This window comes from Mastigoproctus giganteus, chromosome 7 (assembly GCF_048544385.1).
Source record: "Mastigoproctus giganteus isolate SK-2022 chromosome 7, ASM4854438v1, whole genome shotgun sequence".
Lineage (NCBI taxonomy): Eukaryota > Metazoa > Arthropoda > Arachnida > Uropygi > Thelyphonidae > Mastigoproctus > Mastigoproctus giganteus.
In genome coordinates this window covers 13111576-13125055 of record NC_143581.1, presented here as the reverse complement: position 1 = coordinate 13125055, position 13480 = coordinate 13111576, and the positions used below count along the sequence as shown (strand labels likewise).

The following is a 13480-nucleotide window of genomic DNA, read 5'->3' as shown; positions in this document are numbered from 1 at the left end:
GTTTCAGTTAGAAGAGATGAAGCAGAACAAGATTATCCTACCATAGGAACAGAGGTTCAGAGGGGTGAACCTCCAGATCAAAATAGTGAAGAACAAGGAACTGGAGACCCAGCTGAACAGCCGAGTATGGTGGACAGGACCTTTCAGTGGATGCTAGGAGCACCACTGGCAGCGAGGTTGAACCGACGAGTTGAAGGCGAAGGGTTTGATTGGGCAGGTGCACTTAGAGATGCTTGGAGAGATTAAGAAAAAAAAAAAAGAGAGAAATTGTAAGATAGAAACCCTGAAGAATGAAAGAGCAGTGTGGGAGGAGGCTCACTATTGTGTTTCCTCTGTCTTGAAGGAACAGGACAATTTTTCTTTGTTGGAACAGGAGAGGCACATGAGAGTGACATTTCTTTTCTGTATTTATATGTAGTGTAATTGGCAGGCCTTATGTATATGTCAGAGGCTAGCAGCCGAATCGTATTGGCTAGCAGAGTTGGATCATAGATTGTTAGGAACCCACCAGTTATTTTCTACAGAATGTGTTTGATGCCACCAATGTAAACGTGGATCAAGTTAGACACAGTAGGACATGTGTTGACTGGTGAGCAAGCCCAGTTTTCACCATATGGAAAAGGTTACCTTAATGAAAAAAAAAAGGGATAAGCGAAGTTATGGCAAACAAAGGATCAAAGAACGTGACCATAGAGGTGAAGATATTGATCATTTTTGTTGGATTCTGTCAGTATGTTTTATCAGCAGTTGTGTAAATGGATGGAGCAACAAGCACAGAGTATTGAATAATGATGGTGGAAACACAGGAAAGAAAAAAAAAAAACCTAAATTCCATGTAAAGTAAGAATCATTAACCGAAAAAAAAAAAGAAAAGGGGAGTAAAAGGAGATTAGCACTACAGCTTCTGATCAAATATGACCAGTGATGGAATATTTCTATTGAACAGACATTATTATTTTTTTGCACAAACATATCAAGTTTATAAAATTATACTGGATTAAATGCAGAGAGGAAGGGTGCATTTTGTCTAGGGCATGGCCAGTAAGCCCCTGGTCCCTTTTGTTTTCTCTCTCTCTCATTGCATAGCTAAAATTTAAGTTCAGGTGATTGGATCCAGAGAAAAAAAAAAAAATCATATTTGGTTCTTTCATTTTGGGGACGAGGTGAAGCAATTGTCCTGGGAACGGCTGGTTCCACCCAGGTACTACTTGTTTTGTCTTTTCCTGAAGTAAAGACTAAGCGAAAAGAAGGTAACATCTGAATTTCAAGATCTACACTTGGGATCCATCTCCCTGTGCTATTTTGGAAAAAAAAAAAAAACACCTCTCAGTTTTACTCTCAGATAAGGATGTGAAACAACATGGATCAGATTTCTAGTTCCAGAATTAAATTTTTTCAAATAAAGTTTACCTACTATTGAGAACTCCATCATGGATGAAATTAAGGGAGTGATTGATATCGTATGAATGTAGATAAGCCAATATAGAACAAACACATAGTTAATATCAACTATAATGAAAAGGAAACGGAAATAAGACTGCTGAGTATTGTACTCATGCTCGTGCCTTCAAGATTCCAGACTGCTGATGAATAAAACACTGTGTTAATTAGGAAAATCAGGGGCGATTTTCAAAATAAGAGAATGGTTTCTAAGTATTTTTTTTGGATGGGAATCTTGTTAGTTTTCCGTGCATGACATGTTTTGTTTTGCAAATAAATTGAGTGATTCGTTTCTGAAATGAAATGTAAGGAAATCGAGAAAGTGACATTTGTGGTTGTGAGTGAGAACAGGAAGAGTGAATGAAATGGGTAAATGAGAAGTGTAAATGACCTAAGATATCCCTCTCCTGTGATTCAAAATAATAGGAGAAGACGTAAATGAAACAAATCTTTTGACTGAAAGGGAAGAGTGAGGAGAGAAAGAGTGAATAAATGGAATTATTCTCCTTGCTTGTGTTTTTTTTCTCTCTTCCCACTTGCAGTTACATCAACATTATTAGTCAGGAATGTGTTAAATTTTGTGACCAAACTGAGAGCCTTCCTCCTCACACGGATGCTGTGGCTGTGGAGAACTATGGCATACAAAGATGTGGGCCAAGATGGTGTCCATGCAGAAACTTTGAAGACCTTGGTGCTCAGTCGGCCCAAGAAAACCCCTGCAGATTGTTCATCATACCCTTCAACAACAGGTTGTTTGTTGATATCCTGTGGTTTAGAGGTGAAGAAGATGCACCCTCAGCAAAGGAGATTCTCATAATTGGATGTGACAATCAGTACATGGTTTCAGTTCAAGAGCAAGGAGCTCTCAACTTCTTGACCCTCTGGGTCATGGATCAACCTGATTGCTATGCCATGCTAGTCAATTCTCACCAAAGGGGTTGAAAGGCACAATTCCTACAGGAGACCCTTCCCTTTAGAACAGTAGTAGACATAAGGGACTTCTCCTTGCCCAGATAAGGAACTATTACCATTACCAAGAGACAACCCTTTCTTGTGTCCTTGGAAACGCTTGGTGGAGCACTGTGCAGTGCACTCAACCAATGCCTTCGTTCAGTAGCTTGAGTTTAAAGGACTAGTGAAGTTGAGTAAGGCTACTGACCAGATTGAATGTTGAGATAAATAAGGACTGATATATTACTGTCAGATGTTCATGTTGAACAATTACATAATATGTTTTCATAATAATCACAGTTTGTAACCAGTTTATGTTACTGCAGTATTGAATTATCATGTATGTAATCTTAGCTCAATCTATATATATGTATTAGACATATATAACCATTGAATGTCAGACATTAGTATTGTATAATTTCTGAACAGGTGTAGAAGTGACTGACAGAAGTGCAACATCTGTCAGAAGTATTTATGCTCTGATTATAATACTGCATAAATAGTTATATAATCTCATGGACAATTACTTATCAATTAATCTAATATGTTACTCTTTATTTCTTTTATATTTTTGTGGATGTAGCCATTGTAATTGTTTGTTCCTTAAGCATTTTTTTTTTGTATTAAACCCTGATTATGCATTGTAAGGGATGGCTAATCTACATTCAATTTAGCTTAAATATATAATTACACAAATGTTGAAATAACATTATATATACAATGTACTGTCTTGGTTGTTAATTGTCATAGATGTGAATTCTGTTTTGTGTTAGATATACATCATATTTTGTAAACAATATTAGAAACAAGGGCAGATATTAATACTTTTGTACTTCTATTTGTTTCATGTCATGTTACTGCATCGAATGGCGATGGATTGTCACACATCCCCTACATTCTCCATGTTCCAGAAGAGATGAACTCTTACCGATTCTTCAGATAATGAAGGATAGTTTCTCCAATATGACAGAACTTTGATGGTCCAGAACCAACAATAGTGAACAAAAAGAACATTCTACAGCACAATTAATAAACAGAAATGTGTAAAACCAAGAGACACTGTCATAATTCTCCAAGAACACTTACCACTTTTTACTGTGTTAATGTTTTTTTTGCTGCAAAGAAATAATTTTAAAGAAATAAAGCTGTAAAGAAATAAAGAAAGTTGTTGTTGTTTCTCCAACCAGGTAAGGTTGTCATGTGCAAAAGTGTAAAAACATGAACAGTAATTATCCTCAGACAACAATATTTATGTATTGTACACTATATGTTGAACACATTGTTATATTTGACACTTTTTGTTTAATTTAGGTTAATTTGATTATGTAAGAGGAAAGATGTCTGATTTTCCCCCCCAAAGACCCCCCGCTCAACCTTTGAGTTTGTGTAATGCTTTAAATTTTGAGCACGTGAAATTTTCTTTTCACTTGCGCAAAATCTACTGGTGGTGCGGTGGGGTGTTAAAAATGCATTTATTTTTAACCGTATTAGTACATTCTTAGAGAGCACAAGGGCCTCATACTTTTTCACTGCGCTGTATCTTCTGTCATACAGTACTTACTTCACGGGAGAAGGCAGAATTACTTTCGTTTCGCATGGGAGCAGAGCCGCACCCGCGAAATTCCAAACCACCGTCCAACGCCTGCCGTGGCAGCTGTGCGATATTTATTCGTTTGGAGCGGGCAAGCGTCCGGGCGTATTGTTGACAAAAACAGAAAAGTCGCGGCGCTGGTCATAAAAACAGGGGAGTTACATTTTCGGAGAACACTGCTAGTATTGTATTTGATTCAGGCATCAGCGGAGTGTTTATTATTTCATAGATTCCTTGTGTCAGAGTAGACGATTTTTATGTCCGTTTTGGCCTTTGTGCAAACCTCATACAAACATGTAATTCTTTCAACGACTTTCATAAATCGGACTTTCGGTTGAGTCAGAACGCTGTAAAGCGACAGTTCCCCAGATGTTTTTCTGCTTGACGAAACTAACTAGAGGGGAAATAGGGGGGAGGCAGTTCGGTTAGCAGCTAGGGTGTGGTAGGGGAGAGAGAGAGTTGGAGCTGAGGCTTGGATAGTGTGAGTTGGTCGGTGAACGAGCTGTGACTTGTAAGGGCAGTTAGCGGAGTTTGAGTTAGGATTTTAGTAAGTTAGAGAGCCGTCGCAATGATAATCTTTTGTAGAATGTGAAGAAAATATTCTTAAGAAGAGAAAACGAACAGTCGGAAGAAGAAGAAGGCAAAAACTCGTTAATGAGATATAGGAAGGAATCGAGATGAACTACTGTCCTGTAACTACAGTTCCTGAGGCGATGCTGAATTATTCGGGTAAGTTAACCCTTGTTGTTTAATTATGAACGGAACTAAATTGCGCTAAGTCGAACATACCTCCATCCCCCCCTTTTATATATTTTTTATGTGCTTAAAGACATCTATCCTCACGCACACTCATACTTTGATGAGAGTTTTGTTATTTTACTTAGCATTTCATATTTAATAGATACTGTAACTTGTACATGAATGCCGGACGTTATTTAATTAGAATTAATTATAATTAAATATTAAAACTGAATAATCATAATTAACATTAAAACTGAATATTATAATTAAATATTAAAACTGAATATTATAATTAAATATTAAGACTGAATATTAATCATGGCCTACAATCTTACATGTTCCACCAATGTGGTGTAATATTCGTCAGCTACGCAATGTATGAACGCTCTTTGGCTGTCGAATGTTCATGAAGAACATAACAATTTGCAAACCCATACCATTATTAATTAATCCGTTGGTTACCTAAATATGTAAAGGTATAAAGCTCAAGGCTATTTTACTAAAGACTTATACACTGTTTTGTCTAACTGTATTTTGTAACAATTTAGTATGTTTAATAAACCATGTTTTGTTTGCTAATTTTTGCCTATTGATTACTCTCTGATGACACATGATTTCTTTGAATGGATTACTGATAAAGAGCTATGTTAAGGCGGCGCTTTTGATTCCAATCAAGTAGAAAGGAGTCAAAGGTGAAAATCACACATCGCAATCTTGATGTTGCAAATTTGCTCAACGTCCATCTGAGCAAGTTTCAGGACACAGGATTTGTCCTAATTATTGCTAGACGATCACAAGAAAGCCAGGTTTCTCCGGATGTAAATATTAGCGTAACTCTTGCAAAGAACATTTAATCCCTAACTGACACATCACACCATAACTGAGAAGTCTAGGAACACTAGCAAGCATATGCTATAACGGAGAAAAGACCTGCGCAACAATAAGTTCTTTGAATGCTTCCCATTTTGAATTTGCTGTTGGTAACATCATCAGTTGGTCCCACTGTATAGAATTTAAATACTGTCTCAGACCATCGTAGTCGCCTTTACAAAAGCAATAACCCTTCCCTTTACCCCTGATGGTAGTTACCTTTTTGAGAAAATCCCACTTCAGCACACTGTGATCACTGCCACCTAGTGGTTCCTTTATCTGCAGATTCTTAATGCATGAAGAATCACTACTGATAATCAAATCAAGAGTATTACTCCCTCTAGTTGCCTCCCGAACATGCTGATGTGGAAAACAATCATTCAATAAATCTACAAAAGCCTTGCTACTGTGTGAGTGACCAACCCACAAATTCCAGTCAATATCTGGGAAATTAAAATCCCCCATTATAAGACTCTCTGATTTACTGGACCACTCTATTGTACAGTTTCTTATTATACTCATCAGAGTCATTAGGCCTATAGCACACTCCAACTCTCAATTTTGATCTCCCAATGCTTACCAAACTGACTCGACACCGCACTGTCCAGCGATGTCGACTGGTTTCACTTCCTTAAATTTTTTGTGTTTCTAACTAATAGCATAATGTCTCCGCCCTTCCTATCCTGTCTATCTTTCTGTACACATTGTACTCCCCCACATTTCAGTTCTGCATTCCTTATATCTGTGTGACACCACGTCTCTGATATACCAACAATATCCACCTTTGATGCTTTGAGCAATACTTCAAATTCATCAAATTTATTTGCCAAACTCCTAGCATTGGTGTACACGCAAGTATACATGCACCTGTTCCTATTCTTAGCTACCCTAACACAACCCATGTGTTTACTTGTACCGCAATGACTCCCAGCAGTCTCTGAAATATCCTGCATCTTGTTTTCCATGCTTCTGCTCATTCCGATAGTAGCAGTGCAAGAATCACTTTCACCTCTGCCAGTGGCTACTGTTAATCTATTAGTCCTTGTATCCCCCCCCAAGCTAGCTGTTTTCCGACCCATCTAACACTGCCTCGATAGCATCAGCAAATATTCTTGCACCCTTTCTATTTAAGTGTACCCCATCCTTGTAGAAGCAGTCTCTCCTGTTAACAAGTACAGACCAGGCTGAAAAAAATTCCACCCCTTGAGCCTTGCACAATCTTTCCAGAGCCGAATTGATCGACAAGGGTGTCATCATATACTCCCTCCTATCGTGTCTGGGCAGAATTGCAGACACTTTCAAATTCAACCCTAATTCACGGCTTTTTTTCAACAATGACCTGTACTTGTTAAGTAATTCTGCCAGTCTCCACTCTTAATATCATTAGTGCCAACATGTACAACTATATCACCTTTTGTGCCCTTAAAAGATATCCGCTCTACAACGTCATCAACCTTTGCCCATGGCAGACATACCCTGTTCCTGTTCCACCTATCCTTAATGGATAAGAATGCATAACATTGAAACTGTCCCTTGATTAATGAAAGTTCAATTAATAATAGTTATTGAAGGGCCGCTGTAATAATTAAATTAGCACAATAGAGGAGATTACATAGTACACAAGGGAAGTTACACAGTGTAGCATACCCAGAATTCCCAATTCCAAAGATCAAACCATGTATAATAAATGGGCCCCTTTTTGTGCATAGTTTCCCAATGAATTCAACAAGCTTTCTGCTAGTGAATTAGTTGAAATAGTTAAATAATTATATAAGAAAACAACTTCTTTCTTTATCATTAAATTAGATCAGAATTATAAATACCACTTACTTGTCTCTAAGAAAGAGATTCTGAAATGTTCCACCAAAAAGAAGTACACCCGAAAGATCAATCTTTGTTAAGGTATAAATCAATAAATACATGTAACAATTAACTTAATTTAAATTAAATGCAAAATATTATTATTTTTGAATGAAAAGCAATTAAAGTTTTTAAGATGTCCTATTATAAACTTCCACCATAAAGAAACGTGAAGAAGAGAAAGGCCACTATTCTATCCTGGAGCTGAAATTGGGGATGAGTCCCCGGCAGGCTCCTAGATACACAGGTCTCTGATAGTTTCCCAGTTTCATTCTTTTCTGGGACATCTACCTTTTAATTTACTAATTCAAATTTATCTATTAATGCATCAAGTTTTAATTTGAGATTAGTCTAGTATTTATGCTTTGTTTGTTATTTGTTATTTGGTTTTTAGGAGCATTAGCAACTAAGGCCATATTGCTCCGGGATATGCGGTGGTCATTCCCTGACCTTTCCGCATCCTCCATATTTGGTGGTGACGGGCTCGAACCCCGGTCTAATCAAGAAGCGTGTGCTACGCACTGCTGCTCCTTCCCACCTAGCTACGGAGGCGACTGTATTTATGCTGGGAACAGAAAATAATTGTCAGTTGAGCTAGGATTATCTACTAGATCAATCTTGGAACAGATGCCACAGTGTGTCAGTACAAGCAATGAACTCGTGAATTGCATTTGAAATTGCCTACAGCCATTTCTATATAAGTCAGATATCCTCAAATAAAGTGAATCTTGTAGCAACCATTATAAAGTAAAAATTAAATTCATAATATATTACAGAATAAACTTTACAGTGTATTACAGAATTTAAATTAATAAAATATTATAGGCTATCTTAAACAAAATTAATTTAAAATTAAATTAACAAAATATTACAATAATTATGCAGCTATCAAAACTTTATCTACAAATGAACTTAGGAATTTAAGCTTAAAAGATATTAAAAAAGTGTAATTTGGTAAAATTAGCTTTACAAAAGGTAAAAATTAAAATTTAGAAAATATTACAGAAAAATAGTCATAAAAATTACCAAAAAAAATTAAATTTATAAAAGTACAGAAATTACATTTACAAAATATTTAAACAAATTATAGAAAAATAATTTTTTTTTTACTTTTGTCTAACCAAACTTTCTTTAATTTCTCTTAAATATAATATAACACAGATAACCAAGGCATATCTGCTTAATGTGAACTGTCTCTTCTATTGGCAACTGTCTTCTTTAATGAATATTCTCAACACTTATTTATTAAAGAATATACATGCTGGATAAAAGAAAAAATGCTGCAATCATGCAATCAATGGCAACAGTCAATGAAGAAGAAGAATCTCTGTGAAATGTTTGACGTATTCATTTACCTCTTTGCACTACAGTTACTTTCAGAATCACCTAATTCTGACAGTACAGAATAATAATAATCTATTAACTTCTTGGTCCATATATGACTTCCATTTTCCAAATACTTATTTTCAATTTTGATTACTACAACCTGAAATCACAAATGAGTAAACTCTTTCTCTTTTGCTCAGAATACAGCAGCAAAGATAGAAGCCAATAAAGAAGCAGAAACTCTGAAATGTTTGATTTACAGAATCTGTATATTATTTATTTTAAATAAAAAACAGATTCTCTAACTATGAGGATAAAGTGTTTTCATTTCTACTTAATCTGATGCACCATGCTTTCAAAGAACTTTGAATGCTTTATTTTTAATAACACATTGTTTCTGTGAAATATTAAATTTATAATTAACTATTTTTATGAAAAATGTTATTACAAAATAAAATGGTAAGCTGCAGGCAAGTTAAAAAGTACAGTAGACTCTCAATTTTCCGGGATAGATGGTAAAAAAAAATTCCCACATAATCGATTTCCTGGTTAATCCAATAATACAGTACATCCCCAACATACGTAAGAGATACGTTCCAGGAATTATTATGTAAATCGAGTTTTAACTCAGGAATGACTAATAAAATATTGCTGCTATATCCCTGATATGCTAAAATTACAAAAACCACATAATATCCTCAGAAGAATGAAGAAAAATGGTTATATATTTTTAATTAGTTCAATTAAAAACTTTATCTGGGGACAGCAGTGAAGTAGCCAAATAAGAAAAGAAAACATAAAAGGAAGAAAAAATAGTAGTAGTAGTAGTAGTGGCATGTGATGCAAGAAAGCATGTGTATGAGCTTATGCAGCATCAGCCAAAAAAAAAAAAAAAAAAAAATCACACCATTCCATCCAAATGCCTGTCCAGTTCCTCCTTAAATTTATTCAACCTATCAACTTCCACAACGATAGATGGAAGTTTGTTCCAGCAATTAACCACCCGCTGGCTAAAGGCAAATTTCCGCACATCTATTCTACATCTGTCTTTTCTTAATTTGAATTTATGCCCCCTTAGGTTCGTAATCTGAACAAGTGGAAGGATCCCATCAGAATTCAGCGTGCTGAACCCATTCAAGGCCTTACACACCTCAATCAGATCACCGCACAGGTGCCTAGTCTCCAGCCACTGCAATTTGCAGAACTTAAGCCTCTCTTGGTAAGAGGATCCCTTCATTCCCCTCACCAATCTTGTTGCCCTTCTCTGTACACGCTCAAGTAAATCTACATCCTTCCTAAAATGAGGCCTCCAGACCTGTACGCAGTACTCAAGGCGTGGCCTGACCATTGCCTTATACAGAGGGATAATCACCTCCTTTTCCCTGCTAGCAAAATTCCTATATATCATTGACAAAACCCCATGACCTGCCCTGGCAGCCTGTCTGTATTGCTCAGAAAACTTCATATCTGACTGCACAATTACTCCCAGGTCTTTTTCATTTTCTACCACCTTAAGTGTAGTACCACACAGTTGATACGTTTCCCTGGGGTTACTTCTACCCATATGCAGTACTTTGCATTTGTCAAGGTTAAATTTCAGTTGCCACTTCTTAGCCCATCTGCCCAAATTATCTAGATTCTGTTGCAGTAGCACACTGCCATTACTGTCATTAACAACCCTGCCAACCTTTGTATCATCTGCAAACTTCGACATTAAGCCTGATATACCTTCATCAATATCATTGATAAATATACAAAACAACAGTGGACCCAACACTGAACCCTGTGGGACTCCACTAATAACATTAGTCCACGAAGAGCAGCACCCATTGATTACCACCCTCTGTCTTCTCCCACTTAACCATCCTTTTATCCATTGTAGCAACTTACCCTTAATACCATTCTGCTCCAATTTGTACAATAGTCTTCCATGCGCAACAGTGTCAAAAGCTTTCCTGAAATCCAAATATATGATATCAAAATTATTTTTTGCATCCAGTTCCTTTGTAACCACATCATAATAACCAATCAAATTTGACAGACTAGACTTTCCCTTAACAAACCCATGCTGTGTCTGAATTATTATTGGTGCAGTCTTGTCTAGATGATCCTGCAATGCATCTTTAACGAGTGACTGCATAAATGCATGTTATTGTACTGTAAAAACTGATACGTATTTCGTAGCTTTGGTTATTATAGTTGACTTCATTGGTGCTGATCGCTTCACCGCTTCTCATATTCTGTCTTTCTCCTTTATTGTGTTCACTGTTGCCACTGACAAATCTGAATTCTGCACGATACTTGTTGATGTTTGGCCATTTTCATACATCCTTATTATTTTAAATTTCTGATTCAACTCGATCGCTTTCCTTTTCTTGATAGATTTACTAGTACCGCTGTCAATTATTCTTAGTCGGCACCATGATAACAGTCAAAATTAAATTTTCTGTAAAGAACTTCACAGCGTTAAGGCGAAAACTCACTATTGTCACCTCAGGCAGACTCACATTTTACTAAAGCACATTTCCGGAAGTCACTGCCATAAAACAATAAAAACAATTTGCACTTTCTGGGTTATTGGGCTTTTATTTTAGTGCAATTCATTATAAATAGATAGTAAACTCGATCTTATTGCATTTGCGATAATACTGATAATTGGAATTCTGTGGGTTTTTACGTTATTATAGGGAAATGTGTGTCTCCTTCACTGAAATTTTCAGTCCTATAAAAAAAAAAATATATACATAAATAACGTAACGTAAGTTGGCGACTTACTGTATCAAGAACTGTTCAGCAAATACGTAAAAAGTATGGCGATATATAAAAAATGAAAAAACCTACCACACACCACTCGCGTGTTCAATACGATGCTTCCCATTATTTTTTTCAATGACACATATGGTTTAATCACCAACGTTATAATGGTTCTTTAGAGATTTAACGGATGCGCTGTTTTCAAATTTTTGAATAATTTCAAGTTTTTGTTCAATTGAAAGCACAATTCTTGCGTTTGCCCATCATTTTCGCAATTTCTAAACAAAAAAAAAATAAAATAGTTACTATAAAAATAGAAATTCCGACATCCCTGACATAAATAACGAAGAAAATTTTCCCTTTTGCGGTGCGACGGAACACAACAACGCAATAAAACAAAATAAACATTTGGTCTTTTTTTTTTTTTTTTTTTAATTTGGAGTCTTGAAGTGTTCCTGGTTAATCCAATCCCAGTAAATCAAAAGTCTGCTGTATAAAGAACAGTAAAACTGTTTCATTTCCTTTATGCTACCCTACGCTTGTGAAATTTGTACTATTAACAAGGAAATTACTATCAATTCTTCATATTTCAAATGGCAATAAACTTCCTGTAACCAAATTCAGCAAGTATATTAAAGGATACAAACAAAGGATGTGCTAAGTTGAGCAGCAAGAGTTCCTGTGGGTATAGATCTCTGCGCATCTGCTAAGTCACCTGATCTATTAGAACCTGCCATTATACCTGCATGATATAGAAAATTTTAAACAAAAAATATTTTATTTTCAAAAAAACAGAAGTTATGCATAAGGCAAAGTCCAAAAAATAATTTACATTATATTTCTTAGTCTGAGTCTTAAAATAAATCAAATAGGTTGATATCCTCTGTAACAGTATGGCAGTTTCATCCATTGTCACTCATTCGAGAGGCCTGGGTTCAAATCCAATCACTCACTGGAGGAATTTCTAAAGGTCTCTATCAAGACCAAGTCAGCTGATCTCTCTCTCAAGTGGAGGGAGTAGGATCCCAAGTGGAGTATTGTTTTTTTTTTTGGCCTAAACATGCAAACTGTACTAAGAACACACACTTGTATTCAGATACAATACGCAAATAGTCTCTAACCTATATTGCCAGTATGTAGACTTATGACCAATATCCTTCCTGTACAGAATACTTATTGTTTTGCAGTTGACTAAAAAGGCTGATAATAATGATAATAATAAAGAAGGAGAGGAGGAGGGGGAGCAGGAAAATATGTTAACAGACTCCTCAGAGGACATTAATTGTGCAAATAAGAGAGTCACAAATGCCAGACAATTACAGGAAAAGTCATTTTCACTCACTCTTATCTCACTCTGAGAATTTTTACTGAACCACTAAGGGCAGTCCTACATACAAGTGAACAAGAAAACAAATAAAATTTTATATTAAAAAATGAATTAAATGCAGGATCAATGATTTATTAATCTCAATCAATGACTGTCTAAAACCCGCTCTTATAACAAGCATGAAACTGTTGCTAACTATGAGAAGAAGAAATACTTGAAATGTGCTAACCGGCTACCTAGAAATTAAATAAACTAAATAATTAAACAAACTGCAAAATAAAAAGGATATCAAATATTTATTTAGTTTCCTTTTTATCTTGAAGTAGAGCAGCATGGAATGCTATAGATATGGCATGACTGCGCTCCTGAGAACACCATAAATATTTCACTAGGCCACCAAAAAAAAAAAAAAAAAAAACACTCACTAAGAGAAAAGGAATTATAGCATATTGATTGCTTCTGGTTGACACTGAAATTAGCACTGTTTCAATTTGCATAAGTTGTCTCCTGGTTACAGGATGTTAACCACATTTAAGCACACATTTTGTTTAATCTACCTACTCACATTCTTTTTGCTTACATCAGGGCATCCATGGTCATTTTACTGTAATTTCAGGCCA

The 13480-nt window shown here is 35.8% G+C and overlaps 1 protein-coding gene across 1 annotated transcript in view; it reads right to left on the bottom strand.

Annotated features, from left to right (window-relative positions):
- The window catches only part of LOC150082531 (solute carrier family 12 member 4-like), a 208503-nt gene that overhangs the window by 81167 nt on the left and 113856 nt on the right, over positions 1-13480 (bottom strand). Inside the window, exons 10-11 of the mRNA XM_090378670.1 lie at positions 12181-12275; positions 7424-7485 (exon numbers count right to left, since the gene is read on the bottom strand). Coding sequence (XP_090234796.1) covers positions 7424-7485; positions 12181-12275 — 157 coding nt within the window. The remainder of the gene's footprint in view (positions 1-7423; positions 7486-12180; positions 12276-13480) is intronic.